The 21,853-nt window shown below is 40.0% G+C and overlaps 1 protein-coding gene across 3 annotated transcripts in view; it reads left to right on the forward strand.

Annotated features, from left to right (window-relative positions):
• The window catches only part of CAP2 (cyclase associated actin cytoskeleton regulatory protein 2), a 69,528-nt gene that overhangs the window by 2,435 nt on the left and 45,240 nt on the right, over window positions 1-21,853 (forward strand). The window contains exons 1-4 of one of the 3 annotated variants that reach the window (XM_068931780.1): window positions 3,437-3,460; window positions 4,021-4,130; window positions 9,389-9,513; window positions 13,192-13,292. In XM_068931780.1, the coding sequence (XP_068787881.1) occupies window positions 3,452-3,460; window positions 4,021-4,130; window positions 9,389-9,513; window positions 13,192-13,292 (345 nt within the window). In that variant the 5' untranslated portion in view covers window positions 3,437-3,451. Of the gene's footprint in view, window positions 1-3,436; window positions 3,461-4,020; window positions 4,131-9,388; window positions 9,514-13,191; window positions 13,293-21,853 lie in introns of those variants that run through there. The other 2 variants (XM_068931779.1, XM_068931781.1) reach the window with 2 other exon arrangements.

The raw sequence follows: 21,853 nt of genomic DNA on the forward strand, positions 1-21,853 counted from the left end.
TGACACTGATTTGCAACATCACCTGGAGCAAGTCACATAATCTTTCCATGTTCCAATCTGTAGCCTGTCAGGGACAATAACATTGCAAGAGGTTTGAACTCTAGAGAGAAAAATGGTGAACTGCCAAGTATTTTAAAGGCATATTCTTTGTGATGTTCCAACAACATGTGCAACAGCAACAAAATCAACAGTTGAAGCTGCTGTCTGTTAGAGCATCAGACTAGATGCAGGAGAACATTCTTTTACTTACCATGCTTTTTGGGCAAAAACAAAAGAAAGACCTGCAATAAACCAAGTACAAGTTTGTTTTAATTATTCAGACAGCTGTTTTGTTATGAACTGGGTAAAAGATTTTGCTTGATTAAGCAACCCCAATATAAATAAATAATTTTAATTCCTTTCTCTAAAATTTTAAATGCATCTGCTGCAGTAGGGGGAGCAACTGGGAATTTGTCATCATCAGTGTCATTTTTCTGAGGTACAAAGTCAGCTGCAGTAGCTCCCATTTTCTTGGAAAGTGGGTAATTTTCTCAGATGTGGTTTACTGAGTCTTCTGATAAGAACTGGTTTGAACTCTAAAGGCTCAGCTATTCTTGAAGAATGTCACTGCTAGAACTATACCAGACTCGCAACACTTTCTCTAAGTAGTGTATGTTGAACTGACAAAAGCACGATAAGCACAGCTGCATCTACGGCAGAGATTTTGCTCATGCAGCTCGCTCAGCAAGGGCACGATTTTGGGGGGATTTTTAGACCTCTCACTTTTGTCACCATATTAGCAAGACTTTATGGAGCAGATACGGCCTTAGTCCATACCTATGCTGACAATCGTTGTCCTCATTTCGCCTGCATATATTCAAGTATGTTGACTATGTCAGCCTTCAGGGTTTTTGTTACCAGGAAAGGTCCCACTGAGGCTATTCTGCTGAGTATATGCTAGTAGAAATTGCTCTCTCTGACCCACACTTTTTCAGAGAGGAACAGGCTAGAGAAATTGTTTGTAAAATGCCAAATACCAGTATGGTAGTATGCCAGGAATCAGAAGCCTAAGGGATTTGTGGCCTATACAAAAAACAAGTAAATGGTCAAGTACCTAACAGAATAAAGTCTTATTTTTCCAAGAAGACATGCTCAGATCCTATGCATTGACGTTATTAATTAATTAATGTAAACACCTAATTAATTGCTTTTTGGAAGCAAGGCAAAGCGCGATTTATGTTTCCATGTGCAATTAGTCACTATGTAGAGAGAAGAAACAACAGAACAATTCAGCTAACAGCTCTGAGTCTTCTAAAGCAACTAGCTTAGATGCTTGTAAAGTTAACATTTTCTAAGACCAATTTTATCCTTCTGGGCTACATGACACCTCACACTGAAACAGAGGAAGGATAAACTGCTGGAATCTCAGGTTTTGTAAGTGAGCAAGGTTGCATGGGGTATCATGAAAACTTAAGACCTTTAAGTAGTAAGCAGGTTATCGCAGGAAATAGAAAGGTCTTTTTTAGTAGCAGGTGGCCCACTTCATCCTGCATCAGAAGCAAAGGCACAACACATTGCAGTGCTAGCAGTATTGCAGAATCAGCGGCCTGATTTTTGGAATGGGAGATGGGTCAAGGCCTTGAGCATTTGTGATCAGTGAAGATCACAAATGAAGCCACGGCAGTTGCAGAGCAATGGAAGTAGCCATATGGCACAAAGTTTGCTTCAGCCCTCCTGAATGCTACCGTGCTGGAAGACAGGCCACAAACTGCAGGCCGAGCAGGGCAGCCAAAATGACCCTGAAACCATCAGAGACAGGGTACTGCAATCATTGTAGCCAGATATTCTGGTAAGAGCAAGAATGCTAGCTAGCTTGGCTGAGATAAGCCCAACTATTCTGACATCTGACAGATGTCCACTCATATTTCAACTTGTATTAGTCTTCATTACTCAAAATTCCTGTTGTGAGATTTGAGGTGAACGGCAGCATCAGAGTGACCTCCTTTGCACTGCAAGGGAAAAGATTCCTCTGACTTTCAAGTTCAAACTGAGATATGCTCAAGTATATGTATCTATTCCAGAGCTATGTATATATTCATGCCTGCTCTCGCGGGTTTAAATGAGGAATGCCTGCATAGTAGAATGGATTGTCCTTCAACATTAATAGTAGAGAAAATCCCCCTGAAAACAGAAAGGTAGAAATGCAGACTTTGGCACAATATGGATATGCATGTGGAAAAAGGATATGGTACCGTTCTGAAAGCCTACTCTGATAGCAAGCAAAACCTCTGCTAACCCTGGTACTTAATAACTTTACAGTCTCATCTTTTCTGCAGAAAACATTTCCTAGTTTGCAACAGTATCTGTTTAGTATTAACTTTCCCACTTTGCTTGAGGATCTTCCTTTTAAATCTCAGAAGAGTTGAAACACTAGGTAAGGTTTTTGGCTTTATGGAGTTTAGAAGAGTGTATGTTCAATGTGGTTTGAACTGCAGCATGCGTAGGAATCTTACTGTTCAGTTATTATAAACTGAGCTGAAGCACTTAAATAAAAATCAGTGCCTGCATGCAGTATTTTCTCAATTCAGCAAGCCAGTTTGCTTACATGCAGTAATTGGACTTGTGACAGGTAATTAAATGGTTTGTGAGGCCTTTAGGATGCTTGATTACATGAAAAGCACTACGGTAATACATAGTAAATGAGGTGGCTAAGAACATTGTATATCTGTTGATTGGTGAGATACTAAAACTCTTACACTTCATTGGAGGGACAGAAGGAAATAAAAATAAGACAAAAGACTATGAGCACTGGTGACATAAAAAAGGAGCATGAAAAGAATAGGAGAATGTACTTGGAAACTGGGTTGCCTTGGTTATTTTAAGTCAATCATGCTTACACAGACTGTCAACTCTTGCCTGCTTCAGTATATCATTAAATAATGAATTGTTCTTTGTGATCATAAAATTGATAAAAGTCAGAATTATTCAGCAAGGGAGGGGAGCTCTTTTCTTCATAGAACTTATTCATATATAATTAGAAATGGAGCTGATATTCCGAGAGATACTAAGCACATACCTGAACACGACATATTTTAAAGAATTCAAATCAAATTATCAGAGGCCTAACCACAGTCCATGCTATTGTTACGTTGACTTGTAAATATACAGCTTGACATGTGCAGTTGCTTACCTGTAATTATGGAACTAAGCTGGGATGTGATGAATCTAAAATGCATTAACAGTCTTAGGGGTACTTGTCAAAATAGAGATTGTTTTGGAAATCAGTTTTATAATATTTTTAAAATAGTGTGATACAAAAATGTCTCCCTTCCTTTCTAGCTTGTTTATTTTCATAGACAGCAGCCTGATCATTGGGAGAAGGGAGGAAGTGGGAGAAGAGCCAGGATACAAACAGAAAAGTATGTTTTGTCGTACCAACACCATGACGCCAAAGGAAATGATGTTAGGTTAAATGGAAGAGGTATAATACGAATCTGCTTTTTCCTCTTCTATACCAAAATCTCTTTTGCTAATAAAAAATAATCCTTTAAAATTACAAAGAAAAAGAGACAAGATAGACAAGATAGACGAGATAATTTAGGTAGCACACTTTTAAGCGCAGCAACAGAGGGGTCATTTGTAGCTTATCATCAGCTACAGTAGCATACATACTGAACTACAGACAGAAATACCTTGTGATGAGTATACTAGAGCCAGCCAAGACTGCAAACCAAGTTACCAGTCCAAATGGCACACCTATCTACCAAAAGCAGACTTCACACAAACATTTCTGTCTTCTCCCCATTCTGATTGTAACCACTGTCCGTTCTGACCAAAAAAAAGTTGACAAAAGTCTAAATACCATTAGATAGGTGAGAATATTTACTAGGGTAAAAAAACAAAAACAAAACAAAACCTTAAGTTTTTCTCTGTACTTAGAAGAGCATTGCTTCCAAAGGAGCTTGTAGCAGATCTAGGGGCAAAACGTGGAAAAAAACCTCACCAGAGGCTCTAATTTGAACCCTGTCACTCTCCTCACAGGGCCTTTCTGAGAGGTCTTCTAGTGTAATCCAATTTGACATCTCTTTGACAAGCCTCTGTTTACATTCTTCCCATACAGCTAATGGGAAACAAAGCACGAGCCATACAAGGTAACATTTCTGTCTACTAACACACTCTCACTTCTAACAGATACTCCCTTGCTGTGCTTCCTCCACCCCAACTCTTTTACGGTAATACCCCAAATAGCTTGAGCGGCACTTCGGTAGCCGCTCAGCCAGCAGCGGGCAGCTCCTGCGCTCTGCCTGGGAACGAGCAGCCCGCAAGGCCCCGAGCAAGCAGGTTTTCAGTGGAGCGACTAGAAAGGGGTGCAGCAGCAGGGCTTTGGGTCTGATGCCAAAGATGGCAAAAAGGCTGCGCGCCCAACACAGCCTGGAGAGCGTTACAGCCAAACGGCAGGGGAGGAACGCTGGCCATCTCGGGCTCAAAGCTGACTGTGATTTCTTGAGAAATAAAGCGCCCTAAGATGTTTCTGTGATTTTAGGGGATGTTTAGCAATGCGTATGCTTTTTCCCTCTCTTCTGTACAAGACATATTGTACAGAAGAGCTCTTAGAGGAGACAATACTTTGGATCTGTAAGACACTCATGACTGGCTTTAAGACAGCAGCAGCTGCCAATCTAGGTTTTTCTGTATTTCGTTTGTTATATATCTTAGTAGCAATCTATTAAAGACTATGAGATAGTGCATGTACAGGCAGCTAAACTTTCAAGAATAAGATTGTGATTTCCCAAGCAGTGTAGGAATGCTACATACAATAAAAATGCCTCAGCACTGCCTACATTCTGTTTTAGGCAACGGCCCTTTTTTGGCATAGAGAGGAAAAACAATTTGACCTGCAGCATCTCAGATGATGAGAATGTGTCCGACCTGGCTTGATTTTTCAGATGCCAAGTGCATTTGGAAGCACTGGCATATAGGAAAAAACAAATGAACAGGCCTTTTTTTTTCTTCTCAATTTAAAGAGTACTCGGAAGTATATCAAACCATGGAACCTTATGGATACTATCTTTTGCAGATATTTTTTAGAGTAAAATTATACTGTACAGGGTGGTATCACTCCTATGCTTAAAACTGCCATTTTTACTTGTGGGCTTTTTTTTTTACCCTATGCTACTATACTGCTCTACTGTACTGCTTTTCCCTGTGGACTCATTACAGCTTGTTTCTTCTTGAGATAAAGCAATATGGTCCTCTGTCTGATAACAGGAACAATAAGTGCACTTTTGCTTCTAATTTGACTGCTATTTGAGATTATTATGTCAGCGAATTTTAGTCTACAGGCTATTTTTTTCCCTTGACAGTAGATAAATGGTACTTAGAGACAGGTGTCAAAATGGGGAGAAAAGCAGTGATATTCTCCCAAGGCCTATCTATAAAAGGAGAGCTGCTTTTTGGTCTTCAGTGTGCCCTGTTCTACCTGGATTTGGCTTCACTTTGTTTGGAGAAGAAACAACAGATGGTAGTACTGCCACATGCCTTTAGCACCAAAAAAAGATATCACTAAGAGTACACAGGGCAGATCTGTGGATCCTCCTTCTCTCTTTTGTGTATACGAGAGAGCTAACAATGTTAATGTGAGTTATCACCTTCGCAGGCTTCTTAATTGACCTTATTTTCAATGAAGAACAATGTGTTTCTCCACCAAGGGAGCAACTAGATGCAGGATTACACGGGTGTTGACGCACTGTCCTTTTTCATTCCTTATAGGTAGTCATGATCAACTCCAGGAAAAGATATATGATTAACCCTGATAATCCACATCAGCACCAAAGCTTTAATTAAAATTCCAGTAAGACAAGTTAGAGAATCTATCTTGATGAAAAACTGTGCTTTATGGGAGTGGAAGCATCCCACAGATGTCCTTACATCATCTTACTTTTCATTAATATGCAAAGATTTTATCTGGCACTATAAGTAGATCCGGTCCTTTTATCTATTTATAATATAATCTCTGATTCTACATCACATCTTCACACAGTCTGTACCGTTTATGTTTTAAGTCCTTCTCAGTTGTGGCTTTAGGATGACAGATTGACCATGCAGAGTGCAGTGATAACTAATCAGATGGACTGCTGAATATAGGCCAAGAAAATGCTGAAAGTTGTCATAATATGAATCAATATGTGAATCCCTAGATACAGACAAAGATGTCAATGTTTAAATCAAGAATGGATCAAGGGAAGTTGTCATGCTATTGCTTAGTGGAGTCTTCGCTTCGAAAGAGTGAAGGTTCCTGGCTTGTTTATGTCTTGTCATAGTTCAGGTAGGATGGATAGTAAGGCAAAGTCTAAATGTAAGGTTATTATATGTACAACTGATTTGCTCTTGAAGTGTTATCTGCGGTGTAATTAAATTTACTGTTAGATAATTCTTGACAAATCAGGATGTACATACGTTCCTCCAGAATAACTCATTGTAATGTCAAAAGTATACTTGTACTTTATTCATAAATGACAGGGTTATTTGTGCATATACTTACGTGCACACATGTATATGAGTATAAATATACTCATATACATATTCTACTTTTTAATATAAATATACTCATATACAAATACCATCTAGTCATGCATCTATAAATAGTGGATAAAAAGGAGTTCTTGAGAGCAGCATTTCTCACAAAAGCAATGAAAACCTGGCAGGCCTGTGTTTATGGTAAAAATGGTTCCTACTTCTGTCTAAAAAGACTAGAACAATATATTATTCTGTGATTGCCTTGCTGGTGAGAGCAGCTTTTATAAGAATGATATTGTAGTTCTCCAGCTAATGGGAGCAGCATAAAACTCTGAATAATACAGTGAGCAAAAGACTACGCTGTAGCTGGAGAGTATTGCATAAAAATGTCTGTAGGGTTATTGAGCTGGGTTATTCCTTTAAGCGGTATGCTGTAACCCATATTCGTAGCATCTAACAGAGCGTGCTTTCTTGGCTAAGGTAGTGCAAGTCTGAGCTATCTCAGGCTTTCTTCTGTTCATTTAAGATTTCTCAGACCTCCAGGGGTATGTTGTCAAAGCAGAACTGGGTCCTTCAACAGGAAAAATCAGCCTGAAAAGGCCAACAAGTAACAAGCCTTCCAAATAAATTGTGTACATGTCATCAATGAAAATGTTAAGGCAGATGGGGAAAAAAATTGCCTACCATGTCTTCAAATAAAGATGAACAGGAACTATACTGGAACCTATCAGAACATACTTTAAAATATTGACGAAAAGAGTTGTCAGTCAACATGCTAAGTCAGACCAGCCTGCCTTTAGAGGCTTTTAAAACCTAACTTTTACAACTGGCACATGTTTAGGCTTAGTAGTGTAAAATGTGAATAGAATGTGTCCATAATATTGTTGAAGAATAAGTGTGCTTTCCTTTAAAGAAGTTTCAATATTCTCAGAAAAACTTGCACGTTTTAGAAGCTGTCCTGATACCTTCATCTCATGCCTGTCAAGATATTTGTTGCCTCACAAAAAAGCAGGATTTTTCTGAAAATTCACTGATTCACACTGAAGAGTGCACACTTCCAACAGAAGCAGAAGAGACCCCGCCCCAATTTTTGGGCAGTGTTTACATGCACCCTGTGTAATGTCATCCTCTTTTGGGGGGTTGCTTTTTTATTTAACGTAAATAGGAACAAACCCATAAACTCTGGCTAAAACTTTCTCATGAGAATGGCTTTCGCCAGGGTTTCTCACTGTAAAACCTTCTGCTTCACTTTTAGGTCAAACACAAACCCCGCTATATTTATAGGGGAAAGCTTAAAGGTCCCATCTCAGTTGACAGACAGCGTGACTCAGCAGAAGAGCTCTGCATGTGTTTCCATAATCCTAGCAGCTAATCTCCTCTTATACTTAGATTTAAAAAATAAGAGTGCTATGATTTTTATTCATGAGGATTATTAATAATAATTAGCAAATTAAAAGCCTTCTCTTCATATTATTCTACTTTTTAATAATAGCCTTAGACACTTCTTTGCAGGGGAAGCGGATATGCAAGAAGCACGGTGTGGGTTTTTTTTGGCTGCATAGCACTGGAAAGTTAATTGGAGCCTAGCATTGCGCTTTGTTTTCTCTAAAATATTATCACTTTTAACCGGATATTTATTAGGAACTCGCACGCACGTGCGCCAGGTGTGCCTAACCGTTCTGACTCTGCAAGCCGTACGCCAGTGTTTTGTGGCTGAGAGCTGGCTGACGAGCGGCTTCGCCTCGCTGGGGCTGCCCGTTCCCCCGCCGCGGCGCTGGCGGGGCTGCAGCCCTCGGGCGGGAGCTACACCTCACCTCTTCACAGGGCTCGTGTTAATCAAGAGCCGTCAACTCGGCCTGCCGGTAGGGCACTTAGCAGAGTAAAACGCTCCCAACCCCCAGTGAGAAACACATACGTTCAACTTGGTAAAGTAAACGATGGGGGATTTGAACCTGACTTTGCCTTTCTGCTGATGTAACTGTTCCTCAGCCGGTATGGAGCACGGTGTACATTGGCCAGTTTTCAAAAAAGTCCGTGCCGACACTTCGTCATCTGTAAGAAAGTCGATGATCACATTGTGGGGAAATACAAAAATGTATGAATTGTTCAATGTTTAGGCCAATTTCTATTTCATTTTAAATCCGAAGTGCTGTGGTGGTACTGCGCAGGTACACCTCTCACGTTTTCTTTCCCAAGGGTAATTAGCACTTGATTTAAAAACCTTTGGAAACACTGATTCACCTCAAGTACTTTCTTAAGAAGAAGAAAAGTGATGAGAAATCACATCTGAAGAATAAATGAAAGACCTTCTTGGCTTCTTGTGTAGTCTTCAGCAATGTGGCTGAGCCTTAATACAAAGCATAAAGGCCCCGGGCAGATTTTAGAAAATGGAGCTTTCCAAAATTCAGGAGGTATACATTTAAAGTCTGGCTTTCGGTCAACTATTAATCAGGTCTGTATTTTTGTCTTTGTAAATGGCTGGTGCAAATCATTGTAGGCATAACCTTCTGCCAGTTACATTTATAAATATTTCAGTCATCTCAATATCTGATTCGGAGCATCCACATATTTTATTCTCATGATTCATCGTAAACTGTCCAAATATAGACTGTCCAAAGCTGCACTAGCAGTGGTTTGTGTCTGCTGTTTGCAATGGAAAACCAGGGCTGAGTACTGAACATATTCCTTGTTGACACAGAAACGAGTTACCATGTCAGCTGCTTCACTGTAATTGCTTATATGCCAGAAAAACAGTCACTTAAAAAAATACAAGTTTTATCCTAGAAGTTGATGAAAGATAAAGCTACAAGACGAACACAACTGTAACATGGAGTAAAGCCCATTTGCTTAGGTTTTGAGGGGTCTAACACTGTTTCTAACTTTATTTTTTCAGAATGGCAGAGACTCATGGTTTGGTGGAGAGACTGGAGAAAGCAGTGATTCGGCTTGAATCATTATTTTCAGATTCACACAGATCTGGTGGATTGGAGTGTGACACAATCAATGGAGTCAATGGAAGTAAGCGCGCTTCTTTTTGAAATACTGTCTATTTTTGATATTAGAAAAGTAGCTTGTAAGAGGAGCATGTGCTTGTTGTATAAAAGGGAATGCAATCCCACCCCTTAGGACTTTCACATTAAAAGGAAGTAATACGTATTTGGAAATGACATGTGACAAGCTTAGCCATAAGCATAACTATAGATTTATGCAGCCTAGAAAATTCAAGATTTGACTAGTCTGTTAAATATTCTGACCATATTTCAAGCTTTATTGCTCTTTTCATTTTAGCATTTATACTGTTGTAGGCAACTCACCAGTTGAAATATGTCTGCTTGAACCCAATTAGCAGAAGAAATGAGATGTCCTAAAAATTTACAGCATAAATATTCCTGAAGAAGTCAGAAATATAAACACTAGGTGTATTCTTCAGTTCTGTGAATGTCACAGTGCCAAACTACTTTATTTAGTTGCCTGATATCCTTAATCAAATAGGAATCTGTTCATAAGCATTTGCTCACTAAGAGCTGCCACACATCCTTGGCCTTATTCTGTATTCTCTCTTGAGTTTTCCCTTCTGAAGTGGCTCTCCAAAGTACTACACTGGAGAATAGATGGAAAAATCTGCCTTCATTTATTCACCCCATATTGCCAAATCACATTTTTTCACTCCTTAAATTTCTTGTTATTCCTGAAATTTACAGGGTAAATAAACTTATAAATAGGGCAATTCTAATGTTGATTGAACAGAGGTGCCCTCACCCTTCTCAAGAGCTTGCTTTTTCACCCAGTATCCTTACATACTCACCCTTTCTTAACTTGATGTCCTTTGTTTTCCGTGTCCCTTGGCCCTGCGTTCTCCAAAGAAGAGCACATGCCAGCATGGGCTCAGCTGCCATGCAGAGTAAGCAGAAAGCTGCAAGCAGCTACCTTATTAACACAGAAGCACGTTACCGAGGTCAGCTGCTTTATCGTAACTGTATGCCAGGCCTTACCCGACAACACATGCAAGGGACCCTTCCCCACTTTCACGTGTCGTGGGCTGAGAACCTCCACACTGGCAGTTACTGTGGGGCAGCTAACTTACAGCAGTGTGTTTGTATGGCAGGAAGGCAGCATCTTCCAGCAGGCCTCCCAGCAGATGTGTTTGCTGGTCAAAGCAAGCTTCAGTAATAAAATCTGTAAAGTCCAGAGAAGGTCTAGACAGCTAGTAAACCTTAGCAAAGTCAGGGAGAAACATATGATCCATGCACAAGATGACAGAGAAATTAATCGCTACTAGGAACTCTACATTTTTCAAAAACATAAGCTTCCCTCCTAAAATGAATCATTTAGGTAGATCTCAGTGGAATCAGGACTGCTTTCAGAACAGGAGATCAACTCACTATGTTACGTGCTCACACAAAAATTGCTATACCCATGACCTAACCTAAGATCTGAAACAGGCGAAGAGATTCACCCTTCAAGGAAGGACAACCTTAAAACCCCAGCAGAACCCCAGAAAAAAACAACTGACAAACCTTACTGGTGAGAGATTATAAAATAAAGCCAGTGGGTGACTGCAGTAAGCAGCAGGGAAGAGTGGGGCCATGGGATGCTTGCCAGCCTGCACCGCTTCTGCAGGCTGAGTTATCTCACGCTGGAACACATCTAGCCTTTGCTGATGCAGTTAGGGAAGACCGTAACAGTTCTTCAGTTTGGGCAATTGATACACTTAGGTGCCACAAACATAATTCTGTATGCAGTGTATGCTGCTGTGTTTCTGCAGAGATTGCATAGTCTCCACAGCAGTTGCAGAGCTGACAGGCATACAGAAAAGGGCTCTCTTTCTCTTTCTGCTTTAAAACTGAAACTCAGACAAAGAACATGAAATTTTTAAAGTCTTTAGTGGAGAGGTGAAAGTGAAATGGATAGTGGAATGGAATGGAGATATATTGCTTTCTTCTACCGTGACCCCCTTCCACAATTATTACGAAAAATAAGCGTGACATTTTTATTAATACTTTTTCAGAAATGGCAAAATAATGAGGAGGATGGGAGAAATGTACCTTTACTTTTTTCCTTAATGGCATTACAGTGGCAGGATTGCAAACAAATCATTCAATTGCTCTGCACAGCCCACAGCAAGCCCTCGTAAATGCTCCTGGACGTTAGCTGTACTGAATAGTTAAAAAAAAGTATAGCTGCTTTCTGGTTTTACATAGGACAAGTGCCATTTGGTGAAATGCTATTTAAAACTCTGCTCTAAAGTAGAAGGTTACAATGATTCTCTTGGAGACACACACTGACTTTGACAAAGAACATTAAATGGGCTTTGGAAAGCATCTCCACAGCTAAAACCTTTTGTACATGAGGTCATTTGAGGGGTTTACACATAAACACTTAATATGGAAGAAAGCCCAGAAATTCCTCAGAATTAAAGGTGAGTGACATCAAGAGAACAAAAGGAGCCTTGAAATCCCGCCTACCTGTCTAACTACAATTATTTTTCACGGACCATTGCAAACTCCCATTGCCAGAGCCTTTCTTTTTTTCTGTCAAGGAGCCAGATGACTCTTATGGAATAAAGAGGGCTTTCAAGATTATGAATTTGGACCCAGTTGTCATATACTGCCAAAAGGTTACAGCAAACTCTCCGAGGAAAGCCTGGTACCTCTTCAGAGCAGTCTTCAGGCTTCATTAATGAGGAAGAGAGGCTGGGAAGAATTTTAACCTTGGTCTCTCAGATCTCACAGATGCCATAAATTCACACATGCGTCACTCATGCTGGACCTGGCAAAGGTTCTGAGGCATAAACAAGACATGAGGATGTGTCAAGGAGTAAAGGGAGGGCTGGAAAGCATCCTGGAAAAGATTACTTGTGCTGTCTTAGAAGGTATCACATAAAGCCATTTAGAAACTCAGTTATGTAAGAAACTGACTCTAATGTGGGTTTTCTGATTGTCTACTTTATCAGGGAACAGTCTTCTGTATGCTGTCTGGAAAACGGCATTTTTATTCCTCTGTCAAAATACACAGCACATACATAGCCATTGGGATGTGTTGTCTAGAAGACTTGTTTGAGTTTTCTTTCGCGAGTGGCAGTTTTGCAAGGTCATAAAAAAAAATAGGGAGATTACAAGGCCACATCTCACTGCATAAATTGACTGGCAACAGACTGATTCCTTTCAGGTGCAGAATAGAACTGTTATCTAAAGATTCGATCTCAACTGGAAATTGAATTACTTATTATTAATGGCCACTAAACACTATAGAGAGCTTCGAGAATGGGTGGGTGGTATAAAAATAGTTGTCCAGTACATTTTTTTTAGGGGATGACATTTTTTTTATGTACAATAATAGAATTTTGTTAAGACAGTCATGTTTTTCAGGCCATTAGGCCTTTGAAGGACTGAGGAATGTTTACTTTAGCACCTGTTATATTAGCACAGGAGAGGCTTGACACTTATAGCATATAGATTAAATTCTCTTCATGCTCCTAGCCAGTTTCTACCAGGAGCAGTTATTTTTTCCTTCTAGCTAGAAAAAAATCATTATACAAGCTTTTTCACAGATTTCACAGATCAATGAATACAGCAGAAATTAGGTTAAAGCAACTTCCCCGTTTCTATGGTATTTCTCCCACATGTGCTACAAAGGAAAGTTCTATACATTATGTACTTTATGAACCAATTATAACAGAATGCTTTTCTTCCATAGGCATAGCACCATATGTTGAAGCCTTTGATAGGCTGCTGAATGGGAGTGTTGCTGAGTTTCTTAGGTACAGCAAGATTCTTGAAGGTGATGTGAAGACGCATGTGAGTATTTATCCAAATTTTCCCCCACAATATGTGTACAAGTCTTGAGATTTCACAGAATCATGGAATCATAGAATGGTTGAGGTTGGAAGGGACCTCTGGAGATCATCTAGTCCAACCCCCTCTGCTCAAGTAGGGTCACCTAGAGCACATTGCACAGGATTGTGTCCAGATGGGTTTTGAATATCTCCAGGGAAGGAGACGCCACAACCTCGCTGGGCAACCTGTGCCAGTGCTCAGTCACCCTCACAGTCCAGAAGTTTTTCCTCATGTTCAGACGGAACTGCTGTGTTTCAGTTTGTGTGCGCTGCCTCTCGTCCCATCGCTGGGCACCACTGAAAAGAATCTGGCCCCATCCTCTTGGCACCCTCCCTTCAGATACTTGTACACATTGATGAGATCGCCTCTCAATCTTCTCTTCTCCAGGCTGAACAGGCCCAGCTCTCTCAGCCTTTCCTCATAGGAGAGCTGCTCCAGTCCCTTCATCATCTTAGTAGCCCTTCTCTGGATTCGCTCCAGGAGCTCCATATCTCTCTTGTACTGGGGAGCCCAGAACTGGGCACAGGACTCCAGGTGAGGCCTCCCCAGGGCTGAGTAAAGGGGAAGGATCACCTCCCTCGACCTGCTGGCAACGCTCTGCCTAATGCAGCCCAGGATCCCATTGGCCTTCTTGGCCACAAGGGCACGTCGCTGGCTCACGGTCAACTTGTTGTCCGCCAGGACTCCCAGGTCCTTCTTTGCAGAGCTGCTTTCCAGCAGGTCAGCCCCGAGCCTGTACTGGTACATGGGGTTTATTCCTCCCCAGGTGCAGGATGCTGCACTTCCCTATTTTAATCTTTAGGAGATTCCTCTTTGCCCTCTCTCCAGCCCGTCGAGGTCCCTCTGAATGGCAGCACAGCCCTCTGGTGTATCAGGCACTCCTCCCAGTTTAGTATCATCAGCAAACTTGCTGAGGAGGCACTCTGTCCCTTCATCCAGGTCATCGATTTGTATGATCTGCCTTGATTGTAGAGTAAAAGAGAATCTTAATAGCAGTTGTCTGAATAATTATTTCTTGCAGCAGTAATAACGCTGGCATAACACACTTGGACATTTGATTGGGGAAGGGCTAATGGCTGTATGGTTGCATAAGAAGAGGATGTCCTCATTCTCCAGCACCGAAGCTCAAAGGCCACTGTATACAAAGTACATAAATATTCGTAATCGCAAGCCATTTGAATGGTCCTGTTGGCTGCTAAGCCCTTTGCAGGACAGGAATACAATTCAGAACAAGATTCAACAAATGAACAGCAAACAGCAGGAAGAAATGCAGGGTAGAGCATTGATAACTTCTTTTAGTTACATCTTCTGAGCATGTATATCATCATACCAATTCATGTAAAGATTTTGCTTTTCTTTCTTTTTTTTTTGTCACTCACATCTCTTCCACTTGGAAGTGACATAGAAAACCTAAAAAAAATTGGACATATCAGACTTTAAAATATCCCTTTTTTACCCCATATGTCATAGCAAGGAAGTACCATGGTATATTTTCATGATGAAGTAACCTTATAACCTTTCTTATAATATGTTTTGATCAGAGCTTGTTTGTTTAATTTTATTTTTTAAGCCTATCTTCTCTAAAGTTGGTGGTAATAGAATGACAAATGATGGACTCATCTTACTATAGTTCACAACAGCTTATCAGTATAGGTTTTACCAAAAAAATAAAAAAAGACCCACACACAAAAGAAGCAGGGTCAGTTTGAGCTGGGTCTGAAGGAGTGTGAAGCTTTTCACTTTTCCTAGTAGGTCCACACCATCCAGCCTTTCTCCATGAGTATTAATCATTGCTCAATTCATTGCAGCTGCTGCTCCACATCACAAACTCTGTAGCCAGAAAAGCATGCAGCACTCACTGCAAGCTACTGGAATTGCAAAGACGGCATATATGTTTTGCAAGACAGCCAAAGTAACCAGTCTATGGAACAAGAGCTCTGGAACTGTTTTGTGAGCTGTGTTTTCTCTGTGCTGTTACATGTTCTTGTTAGTAGGGTAGAGCTTCTGATGTAGATAGGCCCAAAAGATTGGAGGGAGTAAGGAGATGGGACAATTCTAGATGTTCCTTCTGTTTTTAAGGAAAAACTGCATTTCCTTCCTATTTGAAAAAGCCTTTTCATCTTTACAGTGATACTGTAAGCTAGTATTTATCTACCTTGCCCTTAAAAGAAATTACAGAAAAAATAGTAATTAAAAAAATTTCACCTCACTGGGCAGAGAATCGATCCCTGGAACAGATCCTGGAGAGGATCTGTTTTAGCATTGGTCATAAAGTTTGTTAGACACCATTTTTTTGCAGTTGATCTCTCAACAGTCTAAAACTGCAAGATATATAAATAGCCTCAGTAGTGCACGTTGGTAGTGCACTCCAACACCAAGCAGGGAAAGAACTGCATTTAAAATTCCAAATAACTAAACCCTTTTTTAATTTAAACTATCCGTAAATAGCACAAATCTGTAAATGTATTAATTTACACATTTGTCACTGACACTCATAACTGAGTGTCATATAAAAGAATATTTATAATCTGTCTGCCAAGTCTGTGGATAGTCCCTAGCATATTGTTGATGATAGTGTAATGCTAACTGTAATAAGGAATATTTGTTCAGAACTATGAGATAAGACATAAGCAACTTTCCCCTACACAAAGAAACTGGTGATTCTGATTGCAGCCTACTAAATATTCTGAAATCTTAGATTCTGAATTTACAACATGAAGCAGACTGTGGTTGCCTTATGCTCCTACTTATCACTGCAGCAACATCTGTGCTTTACCTTAACAAGTGGAACAAGGAGTGTTTTTCTTCTGGGTGTCTTATAGACCATGTGTCCTCAGCATTATGCTTGCAGCTGCTGTCTCTTCCACATAATGAGCTGAAAGGAAGGTTGTATTTTATTTCAAAAAACACCTGTTGCCTAGAAAACCTCACATACCTGACTGACCAAAATGGTAATATGAGAGAAAGAGAGACTTCATATTATGCTAAAGAAACACAGGATTTAACATGATGTATTTCATGCTGATTGATGTAAGGATTGTGTGGTTTGTGTTTCTCGTGAAAGGAAGAATACAGCCATAACTAATATCTGATGGGGTGCCCCATTCCTATTTTTTTAGCTTGCTGCACTCTAAATAGTCTATTGAAAGAGAACAAAATGAAGAGGAGAATTAATAGCTAGCTCCTAGCTCTGTTAAACACAGTAGCATGGTGGATTTTACAAAGATTAGTTTATCAAAGAAGAGTTCTGCTTAGATTCAGTCTAATGAGCAGCATATTTCTGATTCAAATTACAGTACGTGCAGTGGTGAATCTCTAAGGTCGACTGCATTCAAGAAACTAAGCACTTTTTAAAAGACATAAAATGGTTAGGATTTTTACTTAGTCTATTTAAAGAAAATTATCCTAAATGCTTAAGATTAGATCCTTTTCCTGTCCTGTCCCTGTAGGATAAAAATCTGGTGTTTATATGGGTATTTTCATGGAATACAAAGTCCCCAAGTGGCATAGAATTTATGAATCCACTTGTATGCTGCCCATGTCAAAACTAGAGACCATGTGAAGCCAGTGGGGGAATATGGGCCAGGACTGCTGCCAACCAGCTGTCCTTGGCCTGACATAACAGTGTGTTGGAGGCTGTCACCAACTATTACAGGTTAGAACAGTCCTCAAGCTGATTGACCATGTGTGCTGATAACCATTCCTCTGTCAGACTGAGGGAATTCAAAAGCAGTACAAAGCATAAAAGTATTTTTAAAAGTATAAAAGCAGTATGGTGGGTCTAAAAGCAGTACAAAATAGGCTATGGATCTAAAGTGCAGCCAGATCTTTCACGCCCAGCAGATACAACAGCAATTGTTGATGGCTAGATCACAGAGACACTAGTCCCATCATTCTTTGCCCAGCCACATCCACCACTACACGGCCTGTGCTGAGGATGAGGAAGAGCTGCCCATGAGAGACTCAGTCTACCTTCAGATTGCATCCCTGTGAGGAAGCTGGTCAAGTGGACTTGACTGGCTCTTTGTTCTGTCAAAGCAAAGCAAGCAGGACATTAGAAGGCCAAGAAGCAAGTGTTTATTATGAGCTTCTTCACGTTGTTTTTTGTTTATGTGATATCTCAAGTGATGGGATACTTTGGCTTGAATTTGGATAATGTACCAGATGAGTCGTAATGATAAGAAGAGAATGTACTAGTTCTACAAGAGACGGACAGATAACGTAAGATTTCCATATTATAGTATTTTATATGGCACAAAGCAGAGCAGAATTACAGCCTTCCTGTAAAACACATGGACTGATACTTGTCTTTTATTAGTGTTTATTTGTAAAAATCCTTTAACCTCCCAACCCCACCAGTTCAAAGAACAGATTGTCTGGGTGATTTCAGTTACATTCCCTCTTCTCTCACCCAAGCTATTTATCTTTGAAAGGAAAACTATAGAAATGCTAAGGCCTCTTTCCCCCTATCTTCCATCATCTTCCAGCCGAGGAAACGCAGAGCTCAGACACACAACCAACCACACTGCGGGTTCTGAACATTCAGAAATAAAAAGGCAGTTGGTTAGCTTGTTCCTTATTGGTAGAGGGTTAAGGTAAAACTCATTACACGTATGACTACACAAACAAATTATCATGGAACAGCAATTTATAGCAAGTTATCCAATATGTAGGGGATCCTTGTGTAGATGCACTGGTCTGTGATCAATGTTAGCAGAGGAAGCTATGTTCACTCCCTGGAAACTTGTTTGTATGCACATGCCCAGAGAGTTTCTTTTCTTCATCTATTATATGAAAATAACAATGTTCTCCCTCCTTCCAGGCATTGTCCATGCAAATACAGGCAGACATCAAGAGGCAGGGTTTATCTTTTACAAGGTATATATGCACTTAGCAAAGTGCAGCTCCAGTTTAGCCCACTGGCCAAGCTAAAAAATGATAGCGTCCTCATTCCTTCCAAAGAGTAGTGATTACACGTGACATAGCATGACTGAATGCTGAATACACATGAAGATACATGGAAATATACCTTTACTGGGAGAGAGGTTGAGGAATTAGCCAATGACTTGCATAGATAGTCTTGAATTTCAAACAGGATCTCCTGTCTGTGATGCACCACAAAACACTTCTGCACTTTATACAACCTATTTAAACACAGACTAACAAACCCATTATGTGACTGATTCCTCATTCACAAGGCAATGTGCTTACCGGGCAACAGAATGCACAAGTGTACTCTCGTGTTGATCTTTTGTGCCCAGAGGCTGTGCGGTTTTAGGCATTGTGTTGAAAGTTGAATTAGAGCTCAGAAAGGAGGATGATGTCAACGTGCCCAAAGAGAAGCTGGCTGTCAGGCTGCCTTTGCGTCTCTGTGATAAGTATTTTCTGCTAGATGAAATAAACACCAAACCAAGCAGCTTCCATAGGAGGGGGAAAGAATAAAGACAAACATTTTTATAGCATACAAAATATACTCAGCTGAAAGAAAGAGATTAAATATCTAAAACAGTACTGCCATCCACCAAAGTGAAAACACAAATAATTAGCAACAAAAAAGGAACCTTGGAAATTTATCAATATTGAAGTTCATTTTGTAATGCTAATTCTGCTATATTTCTCATCCTATATCTGTACTATAGGATACTTCATAACATAAGCAGTGAAGAATGTTAGTTTCAATATGACAAGAAAGATGGAAATACAATATGCACAATGTAGCCCAGTGACTAATCCAGAAGAAGTATCATTTTTAGGAGTTTTATAACTTGTGATTGCTCTGTTCCAGGGATGATTTCACTTGTGCCTAAGGGATGGACCTGGCTTTCAAAACAACCAGGATTTATTAGGTCAGGTATAGTGCGATGCAGACCTAGTTGCACTCATCTGATTGTAAGATACGTGACTGGGAATGATATTGGCTCCTGAGCATGAAGAAGCTGGCCATTATTGCTAGACTAGACCAACCTCCCGTGAAAGCACAGGCGATTTTCCATTAATGTTAATGAGAGATGGATCAGGCCCTTAGTTTCTTGACGTTGATGTTGCAGTAATACCACTTGCTTTTCTTCTTATTTAAGAAGGCAAGAAAGAGACAACAGTCTAACAGACTCTATTGAAAGATATGTGAAATGTGACCAAGAATACTAGGTATTTAGTTGTGTACTGCTGCTGCCAGAAACATGTACCTGTAAATATGAGGGGGGAGGGAGTGTTCCATCTGGCATTCCCTCAGTCAGAAACGTAAGAAATCAGAAACACAAACAGTCTAACCTGTCAACAGCTCTTCATAACGTATTTTCACAGGGCTTGTGTGGCTGCTTGTTTGCAGATGGAGTTGTTCGTGGCTAACTCTGTATGTAGAAATGTTGATTGCAAAGTAGTGGAGTTGAGCACGAACCATTTCTAGGATGAAGATCTAAAACTGTTGGCCTCTAAAAGCAGGGATTATGTCTGTATCTGGTTACCCTGTACAGTGGGATTTTCTGTTCTCAAAAGGATGCCAGGAAAGAGTTCAGGAAAAAGATATCAGAATGATTTGAGAGCGGGAAGCCTTATATGCAGGAGGAAACCAAAGAAACTCCATCATGTTTGCTCAAGAAAATGTTAAAGGACAACCTGATCATCTGAAAAAAAATTCTGATAGTGAAGGGCTCTTTAATATACAAGGTGGATTCAGAATAACATTCAGCAACTAAAGTTCAGACTAGGTTTAAGGTGCATCTTTTGCCAATAATTTACTTAATGATTGAAGCAATTTATCAAGACATGCAATGACTTTTCAGCCATTTAAAGTCGCTAAATCAGAACTGAACATATGCTCTAGGCCATTAGGCTTCAACTTTTTTCCCATTCGCTGTCCTCTAAAAAGTTTTCACTGAACTCCTGTAAGAGCAAATTTGTGTCTGCTGACAGGAAACTTGTTTTTCTTGGTGGTTTTCCATCAATTCTGTAGAGGTAGTCTAAAGACCTAGAGGTGTAAGTGCCTCAGAGGTTGAAAACCACTGCTTCAGCTTAAACAAAAATCATAAGGTGATAAAATTATATGGCTAAATCAGTTAGCTAAAGCAAAGGTAGCTTTGGTGTATGGACCAGCTGCACTCAGTGCCACAAACACACTGTGGCTGTGTCCGAACAAGCCTGTGGCCGGCCATGGCACAGGAAGCTTCTCGTGGAAAGTGCGGAGAAGCTTATTAGGGAGGTTTTGAGACATGGAGTTGGCAGAGATCCAAGGTCCATGAGGAAGCCTTTAGAAACTTTGGTAAGTTAATCAAACTTTTACATTTCTCTCTGAGGTATGCTTTTCTGATTCAAAGCAGTCCAGGACTGGGAGGGCAAAGGTGGCGGTCATCTTAGCTACTCATCCTCTGAACGGTAAAGTCTGTGCTTCTTACAACAGTAATTTCCAGTGAACCACTGGCAAAAATTAAAACCATCTCAGTCCATCAGGAAAAATGACAAAGAGGAAGAGAGAGACAGCATTACCTGCTTTCATCATCAGGACGATGCTATTGTAGCTGACAACTCTTTACCAGCATCGCTGCTTGTGTTTTTTATTTCTCCTATGAAGAATTATGATTTTCCACATTGCAGCTATAACACTATTTATGTCCATTTATTTAAAGCTGAAAAATACACATTCAGGAATGTTCTTTTTTTATAATTATTTTCTGTTCTGGATGCCACACTATGATGCTTATCTTTCATGCTCGATTGATGTCATTTGCTGTTGCAGGCTATGAACAAATCTTTATTAATTTTCAGTCTCTTTCTTTCCAAAATACACGTGCATGCTCTTTTCACTCACCCTGCCTCACCGTCACTGACCTGATTTTATTTTGTTAGTGGGTGGCTGCAACCGTTTTGAGTGTATAGAAATGCTGGGCTTCGAAACCGAGAAGGCTGTTCATTGTAGTCAGCAGAAATGCAAACAATGAGCTCAGAATCTGGCTCTTCAGTCAGTTTCTAGTAAAAAGGAGTTCAGTGAATAATGAGAATTAAGCCACAAGGGAAACCAGTGCGCAGTTTGAATGTTGTTTTAAATAAGCTGGAAGTGCTGTCAGGAGTGACGAGGATAGAATGTGGCTATAAATGCCTATTGCCTCTTTTTATCTAGTTTGCTTTGCATGATCAATATGGCCAGATTTCTGAACGTTGAAGAATCCATTAGGATAGATTAATATCATGTCATTGTCACTGCTAACTTCTGTTAGTCTGCTGGCATCCATAAATTGAACTATATATTTCCATAATTAATCTGAACTGCAAAACAGTTTAATTAATTTTTACTATGTTGTTTCATGAGTTTAATTTCATGTTTTATTCCAAATTCTGGAGCTATAATAAAAATCTTTGTTTTATGGTCTTGGAAGTACATCTTCAAGGCTAAAATCTTTATTTTTTTGTTGTTTTAATGTATGGCCTATTTAGAAAATGGCCTTAGGTCAGATTTGCTTTTCAGTTGCATCACTGTGCAGCTGAAGTAGCCTTTCAGAAAGGCTGAGCTCCACTCTTGAAGTCAACGT

The sequence above is a fragment of the Struthio camelus genome, chromosome 2, assembly GCF_040807025.1.
Source record: "Struthio camelus isolate bStrCam1 chromosome 2, bStrCam1.hap1, whole genome shotgun sequence".
NCBI lineage: Eukaryota > Metazoa > Chordata > Aves > Struthioniformes > Struthionidae > Struthio > Struthio camelus.